Raw genomic sequence first — 14,549 nt, forward strand, 5'->3', positions numbered from 1 at the left:
AAAATAGTGATTAATGCAGCTTTAAAAAAGAAAACACGAATGGTCACGGAGGACATGAAAAAAGTCAATGAGAGCATGCAGACTGCTGTCGGATGGTCATGGCTGGATGTTTGAATCTTTGTGTTTGCTTGTGCATACCGGGACGTGAAAGATAACAAGACGGAGATAAAAAAACTAAGAAAAGCAGGTGTGACATCCTCGACTGTGACTGAGCTCCTCTTTTGTACGAGGCTCTGCGCTAGTACAGTCCAGTGAAGCTTCACAGCGCTCAGGAGAGACTGAGAGACAAAGACAGACAGTCGGAGAGAAAGGGGGAGAGTGTGTGCAAGAAGAGTGGGACCGGCGCCAGCTCACCCCACCCTTACTGCTGCTGCCTGCAGAGTGAGGAGTGCTGCATTTCCTGAGGGCAATGCAGAGGACAAGGCAGAAGAAGAGGCTCACTTCTGTTAAGGTCACCATACAGCGAACATCGAGCCGGGCTGCAGACACCAGAGAGCCTGCGGCGGTCCGAGAAACTGAGAGGGACAGAGACAGATGGACAGATAGAGCGAGACAGATGAGCTGCAGCATTCGGTGTGATGCCTCTGCTGTCCAATGTTCTCCACAAACATTCAGCTTCACGCCATCACAGGACCGAAGTGGGAATGAATCATTTTCACAACCCAAAAACTGCGCCCACTTCTTTCAGTTTCATCGCTTGACGGCTCCATGATTGGATGCGTTTGTCTGTTCGCTGTTTTACGGTTACAGCTGCTTGTATTTTATATAAAATATCCTGATCTGACATGTTGTCAAAATCACACTCCTAATGTACAAGATGCTTTAGAATATTATGCTTGAAAAGGTTATATTTTAAGTAAATGTATGGAAAAAACTCACTCAAAACTGTCCTGAAGCAACTATTTTGATACTCAATTGCAATCATTTTTTTTCAAGAAAAAATCCAAAACGTTCCCTTCCACCAGCTTTTCAAATGGGAGGATTTACAGTTATTTGTCTCATGTTAAATATCGTGAGGTTTTAGATTAAATAAGCAGTTTCAAGATGACGCCTTGGGCATTCGGTTATTGTGATGGGAGCATTATTAAAATGAATTGTTAGTTACGGCAATAATAACGTCATAATCCCGTACTTAGCAGATGCACGGCACCTCAGAGTCATGCTCTAATGTTTTTCAGCATGTGTTTGACTACAGGTGGAAGCAGAGAGCGAAGCTCTTCGCGCCCCTGAAGTGAAACAACACGAAGGGAATGACAGAGGTAAGCGGGCCTCCCTCGGGACGGGAGGATTAGTAAGCAAACATTACCTTTGCCCAGTGAATCACTGCTAATGGCTTCAGTGAGAGGTACTGTAACAGAGGTAGGACATATTTAGATTGAAACCTGCACACTGCAACATATTTCCACAGGATGTTTTGTTTTGTGTGGGTTTTTGTGCAGATATACACCCCCGACCCGAAATAAGCATACACCAGCAGATCCTTAAAAATTTATTGAAGTTAATGTAAGATGAAATCATAAGTGATATAAGAAAAAAAGAAACTAAATAACCCTTGCATAGATCACAGACCATGCCTTTGTCATCATCTGACAAACTAAACACATTGTAGCATAATCCTTGGTAAACACAACATGACAATGACGGCTGGATTAGATAACACAATCAGAGTTTGGTTTGCTTGAGGATGAAAAGAAGAGCAGAAGAGTTCAACAGTCCTTTTTTTGCGCTTTGCTCCAAAACTTCCCCTACAAGCGATTAAATGTGCATTCTTGACAGGAAGGACAAACTCATAGCCACCGCACTTCTACCACAAACGCAATCTTCTCATCAACAATCAGCTTTGGCGAGCGAGGGTTTCGCAACATCCCAACATTTGATCCTGTTCAGTGCCTCCTCAGCAGGCACAAAGCAGTCCAACATCAACGCCTTTAGCAAACAAGAATGCCTTGAAACCAATGTAGTACAGAGGAGGGTGTGTGGCACAGGCCCTGTTTAGACATGATGGGCATGTTTCCAACAACACAGTATCACTAAAGTCTAGACTGAGAAAAGAATGGGCAAAATGTCACTTGAAAGAGCATTTCAGTCCAAAAATAGAGATAGAGTTTGAGAAACTAGCCCTTAATGTCCTTGCTCACATTCAGAGCCTACCGAGCACAACCCAAAAATCACTCACGGACGCTGAGCACGGCTCGGATACCCAACGCCGTCTTAGTGATGAGGTCAGCGCTAAGGTGCGTTTAAGAAATCCAGCAGAGGACACGTTTCACGCCAACTTTCGAACAGGGCCTTACAGGAAGCCTTGGTGCAGATGAAAGCAAGGGTTTCTTTTTCTTTTTTTTAAATGAGGCAACCGTATTATAGTTGATCCACAGTTTGAAAGGCAAAACTCATGCAGTCTTCCATCGACCATGCAGTTTTTTGCGATTAGTAGGTTTCTGTAGAGATACATTATGCAGCAGGTTCAGCAGTGGAGATTGAAAAAATGTCAACATGGTGTTTCAATGAATTCTTTTTTTCTTCTTAAAACCAAAAAGACAAACAATAAGGTTTTTTCTATCACCGTACACTTCTTGTCCATTTCATTTAGTGTATAGCAATTGATCATAACACAGTAGTTTCATTATCATGGCTTGCCAGAGGAACATATTGTCTTTGATATTCCAGTATATGGCATGTTCTTCCTAAATCAATCATGTTACAGTGCCACCCAAAAAAAATGGAGAAAATAAAAACACACATTAAAATTGTTTTCCATACGTAATTGCTGTATATAGTGGTTAATTTTTTCTATCTTATTGTAGCTAAATTGCATTTTGTTCTCATGACATTTCATGTTTTCTTTTATAGTTTAATTAGGTTAATGTTGTCATTTTTTTTGTAGATCTTCTCACTCGTGTTTGTTTGCAGAAGCTTTAACATCTAACAGTAAGCTAAACAAATGAATATGTAAAACAATTTAGGCACCTTCTCTGACTTTCTCTCACACGGCTGATCAGTCCAGTGAACTGACGCTAGATCCTCTCTAAGTGCATTATGGGCTGTTCCTTTGGGACTGTGTTATACGTTCGACTGAACCCTTCAGCAGCCTTTGTTGCTGACTGCGAAACAACTCCAGTCCGACCTGGGTGGTTAATGGGGACCGCCGCTGTTACAAAGCCTATTTTTGGACTTTTCACGGGTTTTTCTCGCTAAAATGTCAGCCTCTACATCTGAGCCCATTGACCTTACAAAATCACGCAACAGAGGGTAATTGGTTGGTACATAAACAGCCCTGTTGTGAGTTATCTGTCAAGTGATCTCAGTTTCTCCCACATTCAAAATAGATTTGTTTTCCTGTGTTTTTTTTTCTTACAAAAAGCATCTAAGAAACAGTTCAGTATCTGTTATTCTATTGCTATTAAGAATGCATGTATCTGTTGGGTAATTGAATGCATAGCACCTTTCACACATGCCCTCACAGCACTGCTAATGTGAGGGGTATCATTTGTATATATTTTTTTCACCTCATTTTCAGCTGTTCTCTGCAGGACATGTTACACACATCACTACTTTCAAGCATCAGTCGTACAAGAAACTTGTGAACAAAGCGAACAATTTCCTGATAGCTGCATTAATGAGACTACTATAATTTCCTTGTATCTATATATAGTAATATAATATATGGTATTGGGTATTATTGATGTCCTTCTGTATGAGAAACCCTATACAAATTAAAGATCCCTGACACAAACGTGTATCTTTTTTGCTCTCATGATAAGTGGCCGACATCTAGCAAGGCTCTTAAATTTGTACCTCGCCTGAGGCAGACACTCTTCAGGAGTACAGTACAAAGATCAACCAAATAAAATGACAGTGTCTTAAACTAACCAACCAGCCACCAATAAAAAAAAAAACAGGAACAAGGATTAATGAATGGAAAAAATCCAAGATAACATGTGATGGTACCAAGACAACAATGGTAATCCTGTACTAGCACCACAAAGAATAGCCATTGCACCAACAGAAACAACTATATGACATTCAAGTAGCACTGCAGTGGAGCTTCTTTTTTTTTTTTTTTTTACAGGACCTTGTCAGGAGAGTGCTAAATAAATAAAAAGATCGTACAGTACATTATAAAAATCTTACTATCATTTGGGTGCATTCATCTCAATAGTGAGTGTAGATTGATGTACAGTAGCTGGAGATTTTCAAGTAGTCATTACAATGTTAACAAATCTATCTGCAGTTAGTCTGTCTGGAACAATATGCGGAGAGACAATGCACTACGTATGAGTAAGCAAGGGGGAAAAGAACAAATCTCACTTGCAAAAAAATAAATGGTTCGAGCATCAAAACTAAATAATTGTGCAAAAAGGACAGGCTGCACTTTGCCGTGCATCATAATGCTCAAGGATTGCGGGGTGACAGATTTAAAAACAACACAAACGTTTCCACTGTCTTATACACGCATCTGTTGGAACACATTCAGGTGACACAACAGTAACTTTAGATACCATTGCTTTCAAAGAAACCGACATATAAAACAATCAACCTCATCTCGATAGGAGAGTCAAGCAATCTCTACACACCCTCTCTATATGAATGTTCTGATTGTGCGTAGCTTTAAGTGAACTGAAGGAGCGGGATTGTGGTACACTACTTGTCCTAAGTGCTTGTGTAAAGGCTATGCTTTGGGACTCTCACATTCATGGTTGCATGTCTGCAGTTTACACTTAAGGTTCCATTTTGCATTATGGTATAGGAAGCCCTGCATTGAAGCTTGCAGCTCTGCAGCAAGTTTGCAATGACCTCACTGAGGTAGAGACCCTGAAAGGATGCATGATGCACGAAAGAAGAAGAAAAGAAAACAGACATAAATAAAATATGTTTAAAACATATGGAGATTCCCTTTTGAATTGGATTGGTAAACATGCAGAGTACAATACATTGCTGCTTAAGGGCATAATTAAGTGCGTGACGGCATGAAAACTGGGTTGTGCATAACAGCCATGGATCATCATTTCTCTTTGTTTTTCTTTTTTCCACAATCACCTGCTGTATCAACCTTGTTCATGTGGCATCATTAACATCCTAACCAACAGTGTATCAACACTAGAATAGAAGGTGAACCAGCTCTGCTCAACCACACAAATCCTATTGTACACAGAGGCACTTTCACTGGTCCTGTTGGTGAAAGGGATAAAGGCACTAGCAACTAATGTCAGAATAATTCTCTGTAATATGAAGTGAAACTTGGTATTGATCCATTTTTAGTGGATTCCAAACCAATATGTACTCAAATTTGATGTGGAAATGGAAGCATGAGTAATGATATGTTAACTTTTCTTGTTCAAAGAAGGTCCATGCACTGCACTATTGACGTAATACTGTAATTGGTGCTTATAATAATTATATGCATTTTTGATAATATTTATTCAGTTTCTTTGACTACTTTTTAAATTAGAAACTCTGCATCCTCAAGGTGGGTTTGGATATATTTGATCGCAATTTGGAAACTTCCAGAATTTGATTTCCTTAGCTTCCCTGACAATAGGGCACTGCAGAGTGCCTGAATTGCAACAAGCTGAATACTCATGTCATGCATTAAATATACCAGGATACAAAAGTACCTTAGTCGATAGACCATAATGCAGGTTACTTTTTCATGCTATGATCTCATTTATGTACTGTTCCCTTAAGATTTAACATTCAATTTCTATACTTCTAAATGATTAGCATTTTCAAATCAAAAACTCATCCAGTGCACTTGTATGAAAACTGATGAGAAGGGGGCGGGGGGGGGAGGGGCAGGGATGGAGGCAGGTATCCAAAAGAACATCCTTTCCATTATGTGAGATATGTCTCGTGCATGCCGATATCAAAATGGAAAGTCTCTAATCATGCTCGTGTGAAGCTCACTTTAACATTGTGCTGTGTTGCATCTAAAGGGCATGGCATTGAATCACTTGGTGATATCACAATTACAGCATCTGCTGGAAAACAGCAGCATTGCGGATGTCCGTGAAGCGAGTAGATCATCTGTTTACATCCAAACCAGAGAGATCAGTCTTCCTCCTATAAGGTGCTTTGCTGAATAGTAGATATCCTCAGTAGGGTGAGAGGAGGGAAGAGGAGGAAGAGGAGGAGGGAGCAGGGGTCACCTAACTTCTTGGCGCTTACCACTTGGCTGCAGGCGCTTGCATGTCTCTGCAGACTTTTCTGGTGCATTGTGCAACTTGCTGAAATGTTATCTGTACTCCATGCATAAGATTTTAATCATCACTCGGTCGTCTGATGAGACAGTGTGTGCTCTGCGTCCTCCAGGGAGCCGTGTATATGCGTAATAGTTGATGTTTTCTTTTTGATGTAACTATATATTTGTAGGATCAGAAGAATTAATTATTCTATCTACCTGTCACATACTCTAAGAGCTTGGATTTTTCTGTTTCCTTTCTATGTAGCTGAGCATAGTTGTAGGCCTAATGCCGTCGGGCGCTTTGGGGAGGTAAATGAAGCATTCCTAACTGATGGTCTACTCCACATATGACAGTCCCATAGAGATCCCAAAGTTCCTAACTAGTGTCTAAACATCTGTAAGCAGCTTGCTTTTATTTACACAGTTTTGGTTGGCTATAGTGCAATTGCCAGTTCTGAGGTTTGCCTCCCTAAAGTTGTCGATGCTATTGTTTATGTCTCCATCAATCTCCATGTACTCTGACTTGCTGACGGTGGATGAACTACGGCGGCTGGAGTTGGTTTCAGAGGGGATGTTGGGATTGCTGACGTTGAGCAGCTGGGCCTGCTCTTCTCCCTCGGTCTCCCTGTGGTAGAAGTAGTTGAAGTTGGACACAATGACAGGCACTGGGAGCGCAATTGTCAACACTCCGGCGATGGCGCACAGAGATCCTACAATCTTGCCTCCTATAGTGACCGGGACCATGTCCCCATAGCCCACAGTTGTCATAGACACAACAGCCCACCAAAAGGCATCCGGGATGCTGCCAAAGTAGGATCCTTGCTCCTCTGCCTCAGCAAAGTAGACAGCGCTGGAGAACAAGATGACTCCGATGAACAGAAAGAAGATCAGCAATCCGAGCTCTCGCATGCTGGCCTTGAGGGTCTGCCCCAAGATCTGCAGTCCTTTGGAGTGTCGTGACAGCTTGAAGATCCTGAACACCCTGACCAGACGGATCACCCTGAGTATGGCCAGAGATGTTGCCTGCTCCCCGACTCCCTCTTTCTCCGGGTCTTCGGCCAGCTCGGTGCCGAGCGTAATGAAGTAGGGGATGATAGCCACTATGTCGATCATGTTCATCATGTTCTTGAAGAAGGCCGGTTTGCTCGGGCACGCCAGAAAGCGTACAATCAACTCAAAAGAGAACCAGATTATGCAGAGTGTCTCAATGACGAAGAAGGGGTCAGTGAGGATATTTGGCTTGTAATAAACAGTAGTGTTCCCAACTGCAATCATTCGACCCCTCGGGTCCTCTTTCAGCTGTGGTAAAGTCTCTAAACAAAATATGACTATTGAAATCAGGATTACCATCACAGACACTATGGCAATCCCTCTCGCTGGGCCTGAGCTTTCCGGGTGCTCAAAGAGGAGCCAAATCTGACGCTGGAACTCCTTCTCAGGTAAAGGACGCTCTTCCTCCCTGATGAAACCCTCGTCCTCACGAAACTTCTCCATCGCATCCACTCCCAGCTCGTAAAATTTGATTTCTTCTGAGAACATATCCAAAGGGACATTCACTGGTCTTCTCAGCCGGCCCCCAGACTGATAGTAATAGAGGATGGCATCAAAGCTGGGGCGGTTTCTGTCAAAGAAGTACTCATTTCTCAGGGGGTCAAAGTACCGCATCCGCTTTTTGGGGTTGCCCAGCAACGTCTCGGGAAACTGGGAGAGAGTTTTTAACTGTGTCTCAAACCGAAGGCCCGCTATGTTGATGACCACCCTCTCGCAGCATTCGTGGTCAGTCTGGTCTGGGTGATAGGTGTCCTGAGGGTGGCCCGGGACAGCCGAGGTCTCGTCCATGTTATCTCCTGCTACCACGGTCATTTTGGGAGGAGGGAGAGGCGGAGGGGAAAGAGGAGGAGGAGGAGGAGCTGCGTCGGGATCCCGGTTAGTCTGACTGAGCAGGCATTCAGGTTCGGGACAAATTTTCCACTCCTCAGCTTCCCACACCCCTTAAATTGTCAGAGACGTCCCCAGATACGAGGGGGCCGGTTGGCTGCTTTGCCTCAGTGCGGCTCCACTGCGGTTCTCGCTGACTTGACCATTGCTGCTCTCCAGTGCATCTGCTGCTGTTGTTACTGCTGCCTCTGTCACAGAGAGAGAGAGAGAGAGAGAGAGAGAGAGAGAGAGAGAGAGAGAGAGAGAGAGAGAGAGAGAGAGAGAGAGAGAGAGAGAAAGGGAGGGAGCGAGGGAGAGAGGGAGGGAAAGAAGGAGGGAGGGAGAGAGGAAATAATGGAATCAAACAGCCAAGATATTTGCTGGCTCAGCATTTTTTGCAGTTTATTTATTTATTTACTTCTCTCAACCTGCCATTAGTGCGGTTAGCCAGTAGTGAAGGTAAAAACACGACCCACAAGAGGAAGTTCTATGACTTTTATATAATAAAGACATTCATAATATTTCTGTAGTACTAATAGTTGTGACTATATGATGATCTCCTTCCACTCCATGGCATTTTCTACATTCCTATAAATGACTCTGGGTATTTTATCCTGTTTCTCTGATACACTTCTCTGCTATTTCTGCACTTTAATTTAAAATATTTATAGTGCGGTTCTATGTCTTAAAGGAGCATGACAATGGTTTATCCTACGCCCTCGAAGCAGCCTGAACTATGATGTGACGCATAACATCTGCTACAACTGATGTTTCTACGTGCATAAAGCTTATGTGCCTGCTGCGGGGCAAAGAGAAGCAAAAGGCATCTGCGAGATAGAAAAACAATGCAGTCGCTGTTTGTTATCTTCACATCAACAGCAGCTGTTGAATAGAGAATATTCAAACCGGTATCATTATTGTGTAATCAGCAATTTCGAAGCTTACCGTGGGCTGATCTTGAAAGCTCTTGAATGCGTCCTTTCCTCGAGTAAAATCATCCAACGGCAGGGCAGCAGTGGGTGTCATGTGGCAACTTTACATTGCACCTACACTTAAAAAAAATAAATAAAAAGCCGAGAGCCTTACTCTGCTCATCACCACCAGAACTGTGCCCTCCACAAAGTGCCCTCAAATACCTTTGGACGGTGAAGCGAGATGAGATAAAAACAAGATGAAAATCAAGTGAGTGAGGAAAGCCTGAGATTCAAAGGAGTGAAAAGAGAGAAAGGCAAAGCTGCAGCGTCGGTAGGTGCTTGCGCGGCGGCACGGTGGTGTGAACAGCTTACAGTATACCGCAGGAGAAAATCTTGCGCTGCAATTCAGGAGGGGAGGAGGAGGAGGTGGGGGAGAGATACATTAAGGGGCAATAAGCGAGCCCTTGACATTTTCAGACATCACTGCATCAGCAGAAATCTGCTGCTTTTTGCGAGTGGACCAGGCAGCAGGAAGGACGTGTTTCCGCGCGGCTCGCATTGGCAGAAAGAAATGAATCAAAATGGATAGTTGAGGGACAGTCAGGTGCAGCAGCGCGGTCCAAATGTTTTCTCCACAATGTCAAGCAAGTTTTGCTGTGCATTTTACATGCAAGTGCAGGGGAGGTGAGGGGAAAGAGAGGAGAGGGGAGGGAGGCAGCAGGAGGAGGAGGAGGAGGAGGAAGATGAGGAGGAGGAGGAGTTGGAGGGTTTCGACGCAATGCAGACCGGCTCTACTAAAGCACGCCGCCAGAAGTTCTCCACACACCACAAAAACAAGAGCGCTTGTGTGCCAGCACTGGCGCAATAAGACTGCAAGGAAGGACAGTTGGTAACACAACCTCTACGTCCACATTGGATAACCCTTGAGATGTTTATTTCTTCATTTATTTATTTTAATCTATAATTCGTGAGAGATTAAATCATATGTTTATTCCATGACTCAAGGTTGTGGTATACGGGCGTGAGTTGGATGTGTCACCATTTGAGTTATGTGAGAATTTGCATCGCTTTAGGAAGCAACGAGGAAGAACATATATTCCATAGTGTGTTTGCAGCCCTCATAGCTATGAAACACAACATCAGGGGAGGTCGCACCCAATGTCTGACACTTTGTGATACTAACTAAGTTATTATATCGCTGCATGCGGGGCTCCAGAAGTCCAACGGATCTGAGACAAATGCAGGAATTCTGGCTTAATGCTCTGCAGAAGACGGAAGGTCAGTTTCAGCACCAAGGACAGCGCAGATTGATTTACCTCACGAAGAACTATGCCAAAACAAACAGCAGCATATTACTCAAGTCATTGCGATACAGTATCGTAACCAACAAGCAAATATACTTCTGCATCTCTGACTTCGGGAGGCCTGTATAAAGAGGGGTAGAATTCCCGAAGCCTTAAATTGTCTGACTTTCTGAAAACACACATTGAACACAAAATCATGTCATCAAACCTGTCAGACTTTCTAGTGTGTTAAAATGTGCCTCCAGATCAACAGCCCCCCCCCCCCCCCCCCCTCCCCCCTTACATTCATCACAATAACATTTTATTAAGTATGGTTTTGTGTTAGGGCAACACATGGTCTGGTTCTGCGTTTTTTTTAATCACCCAGCACCAAAAGTGCTACAGTGTGAGCCCATAATAATTAATGGGGATAGATTTGCATTTCTTTTTTACACAAATGACTTGCTGTTTGCCTTCTGCAAGTCTGATCCGTGGAGTGAAAAATAACGAGTGGTATATTTTCTGATTCATAATTTATTTATAAAAGGATTAAGTTAAGTTCACATACATGTTTGAATTAGAAAAATAAATATTTGATCACATTTAAAATTCACAATGCATTTCGTGTCATACAGACGTTGCATAGCAAAGTCTTGGGCTATGTTCTGCTTTACATCAAGCTGCGATGCAATCTGAATGACTGCACATTCCAACTTTGCCCTAAAAGCTGCATAGGAAAAGAGGAAATTCAGACATACAAAAATCCCACAAGGCTTTTTTTATAAAAAGAAAGCGTGGTCATGAATAAAGCCTGCACAAAAAGATTGTCCCTTTTGTTTACTGGTGATAAACACAGTGTCCGTTCAGGCACACTGGACCTTCTTAAAGCGTTTCCTCCATGCTGTCTATGTAAGCTACAACACTGTCAATGCACAAATATCCCACATGATCCAATAGAGAAGAAGAAAATCCCACGTTTGTATTTTGTTGCAACTCTGAGGGAGAAACTTCACTCAATGGTCTGCCTGCAAGTAAGCAGAAAACAAAACCCACTATACTAGTGAGAGAAAGCAGCCAGAGTTCTGCTGAGCTTAGTTAACCATCACAAGCATCCGGATGCATACAGAGTCAAATAGCTAGATCTCAGGGGCTTATGCCAAAATCAGCCAATGCCAGCTGCAACAAAGATACTTATGATGAAGTATTCCTTTTACACAGAGCCTGAGCACAAGTGTTGTCTGCAGAGATGTTTGTCCTCCACAGAGTGGCGCTCAGAGCTCATTTGTTCTGATCACATTCATTTAGAAGCATATTACGAGCGCCAAAGAAAAGTTAAGTCGGAGATGTTTTCTATATCTCATAGTGAGCTGCGTCCAGTTTGGAAAAGAAACTCATGAATATGAAATATTGGCAGTGCGCTCTTCCGCGCAGAGCTGGTCGTGTGGTGCGTCATGTGCCCTTTGACGCACGGCTGATCGATCCTCTTTCAACGCGTCTGTGCTTTAAGAATATGCTATGGGATCTGCTTAACGGTAGAAAGGCGAAGTTGGGTTCATACGACAACACCAGCTTAAATATATTTACACATATCTATTGCCATGAATTGAAAACATCTCCACATTCATTTTTCGTTGGATATTTCAATTTCCCTTCAACGTTTGAGAAGTGTGTTATCGTATTGCTTCATTGCAGCTGATGGTATTTCAAATATTCCAGGCGGCTTCATGTGGGGACTTACAAGTTTTGACGCGTTGGTGCACAGCTCCCCACTTATTGATTTTTTACCCAATTGTTTTTTCCTTGCCATCTAGTGAATTCAATTTCAGTGAATTAAACCCTAAACCTTGTCATGAATATCTGGCGCTCCACTTCAGGGAACACTATAGACAGCTTGCACAACTGCACCATCCAACACGAAGGAGCCTACATTGTATACTATGTCCACAGGAAGGCAATCGGAAATGAGTATTCCAAGGTGTTATACTTCCGTCAGTCTGCCTACGTATATCTCCACTGAGGCCACGTTTGGGTATGTCAAAGCTTCCAAGTCGTCGCTTCCCTGAAGTGACTCCGTCTTGGACAGCGACAGGTTACTTTTGATTGAATCACTCTCACTTAAGGAGGGTTGCTGCTGCTGCTGCTGCTGTCCACATGTCACGTGCACGTACTGAACATTTTCCTCATCCTCGTTATCTCTGTGGTAGAAGTAATTGAAGTTTGACACTATGACAGGGACAGGCAAGGCTATGGTTAGCACTCCGGCGATGGCACATAAAGATCCAACGACTTTCCCCCCCATGGTGGAGGGACACATGTCCCCATATCCAACCGTGGTCATTGTCACCACAGCCCACCAAAACGCTTCAGGTATGCTTGAAAATACAGACTCGGGGTCTTCTGCTTCGGCGAAATAAACCGAACTGGAGAATAAAACCACTCCAATAATCAGGAAGAATATGAGCAGTCCGAGCTCCCGGAGGCTCGCGTGAAGCGTTTGGCCGAGAATCTGGAGACCCTTTGAGTGTCTGGAAAGTTTAAAAATCCTGAAAACACGGACCAGACGGATGACCCTCAGTATGGCCAGAGACGCCGCCTGCTGACTGCTGCCCTGATGCTCCGCGAGATCAAGACCCAGGGTGATGAAATAGGGAGCTATGGCCACGACATCGATCAGGTTCATGATGTTTTTAAAGAACGCTGCTTTGCTGGGACAGGAGAGAAACCTCATGGTGAATTCAAAAGAGAACCACACGATGCAAAGTGTCTCCACCATGAAAAACGGATCTGTGAACGGACTGGGCTCTTCTTGTCCCTGAGCACTTCCATTGGCGGGATTGGGATTGTCCGGCACTGGCGGGGCTTCTCGAAACTCGGGTAAAGTCTCCAAGCAGAATATAATTATGGATATTAAAATAACCATAACTGACACAATGGCGTTTATCCGAGCGGGTCCCGAACTCTCCGGATACTCGAACAGGAGCCATAACTGGCGCTGATACACGTTGTTGGGCAGCGGGCGGTCCTCTTCCCTCTGCAAGCCCTCATCCTCTCGGTAAACTTCGATGACCTCCTCGTCGAATTCATAAAACTTGATTTCTTCCAGGAAAATATCCACAGGGACACTCACGGGCCTCCGGAGCCGCCCCCCTGACTGGTAATAATAGAGGACGGCGTCAAAGCTCGGCCTGTTCCTGTCGAAGAAGTATTCGTTTCTCAGCGGGTCAAAGAAGCGCATCCGTTTACGCGCATCGCCCAAAAGCGTGGTGGGGAAGCGGGAGAGGGTCTTTAACTGCGTCTCAAACCGCAGACCTGAGATGTTGATGACCACCCTCTCGCTGCATTCTTGGTCCGCTGGTTCCAAGTCAACAGCATCTTGCAACAAAGGCGTTACGACCACAGTGTCGTCGTGGTTCTCCTGGGACACCACGGTCATCTTTTTACCCCACCGAGGGTAAATCCGTCACTCACCTCCTCTGTGTCTCCCTCTGTGCCCTTTCGCCCGTAAGTCCGTCTCAGAGACGCAAAGTCCCCCCCCCCTCTTTCTTTCCTTCTTCTTTTCTTTTTAGCTCCCCAACCTGTTTGTTTGTTTTGTATCCAAAATCGCGGTGTTGTTATTGATTTGCACCGTCCTTTTGTCAGATTAGTGCGTCTGAACTGTCAACTTTCAATGGTGCAGACAGCTCTCCACTTGCTTATGCTACTCCGATGGCTATGGCTATCATATTCACACCATTTTAAACTCCAAAGCCCCCCCCCCCCCTCCCAGGTTGGAAGACCAGATGACATTTGCTGCTGCTGCTGCTGTCCCTCTCACGTTCGCTCGCTTCACTGTAAGCAGCGCAGTGATTTACAAGTAAATGGATAGCCTTACAAATGTAATCCTTTTCATCTTAATTGAAAGTTAATATCCCAAGGCAAAGTCTTCAGTCTTGTTTTGTTCAGAGCGAGATCCAAAATACGTTTTCCAGTGAACTCAGAAATGAGGTCTCGCACCCTTCAGGTCCCTCATTCATGAAATCATGGCGCTATTCTCGTCACAAGGGGAACCTCCAGGACCCAGCTGCAGTGGCTCACAGTCCACAGTATTTGAAGCCAGGAGTACAGAGAAAGATGACAAATAGATCCAGCTTGTTAAGTTTAGCGTGTTTGTTCTTTGTTCTACAGCTTAAGTGTGTCTTGAAATAAATAAGATGAAATAACCTGAAGGCTTTGACGCAAGGGGCCTGGTGTGGAGCCCTCCTGGACCCAGCCAGT

General features: G+C 44.0%; 2 protein-coding genes across 3 annotated transcripts; both read right to left on the reverse strand.

Moving 5' to 3' along the window:
• Positions 1-1,476: 1,476 nt before the first annotated feature.
• On the reverse strand, positions 1,477-9,675 carry kcna1a (potassium voltage-gated channel, shaker-related subfamily, member 1a). Of its 2 annotated transcripts, none has more exons than XM_068603014.1 (2): positions 9,044-9,675; positions 1,477-8,301 (listed from the first exon to the last, which is right to left on the reverse strand). In XM_068603014.1, exon 2 carries the CDS (start codon positions 8,042-8,044, stop codon positions 6,569-6,571), a length of 1,476 nt encoding a protein of 491 aa, XP_068459115.1. In that variant the 5' UTR covers positions 8,045-8,301; positions 9,044-9,675; the 3' UTR covers positions 1,477-6,568. The 2 variants fall into 2 exon arrangements, with proteins under 2 accessions (XP_068459115.1, XP_068459114.1); XM_068603013.1 differs by having other exon boundaries at positions 1,477-8,307.
• Positions 9,676-10,859: 1,184 nt separating this feature from the next.
• Positions 10,860-13,962, reverse strand: LOC137803902 (shaker-related potassium channel tsha2-like). The gene has a single exon (XM_068602742.1). The coding sequence runs from the start codon at positions 13,726-13,728 to the stop codon at positions 12,274-12,276; it is 1,455 nt and encodes a 484-aa protein (XP_068458843.1). The 5' UTR covers positions 13,729-13,962; the 3' UTR covers positions 10,860-12,273.
• Positions 13,963-14,549: the final 587 nt, after the last annotated feature.

Source organism: Clinocottus analis, unplaced genomic scaffold, assembly GCF_023055335.1.
Source record: "Clinocottus analis isolate CAN_PGR_092001 unplaced genomic scaffold, fCliAna1.0.p SCAF_6, whole genome shotgun sequence".
Classification (NCBI taxonomy): domain Eukaryota; kingdom Metazoa; phylum Chordata; class Actinopteri; order Perciformes; family Cottidae; genus Clinocottus; species Clinocottus analis.

Excerpts from the sequence above, each read along its gene's own strand:
- LOC137803902 (XM_068602742.1), bottom strand. The coding sequence starts at position 13,728 with ATGACCGTGGTGTCCCAGGAGAACCACGACGACACTGTGGTCGTAACG.
- kcna1a (XM_068603014.1), bottom strand. The coding sequence starts at position 8,044 with ATGACCGTGGTAGCAGGAGATAACATGGACGAGACCTCGGCTGTCCCG.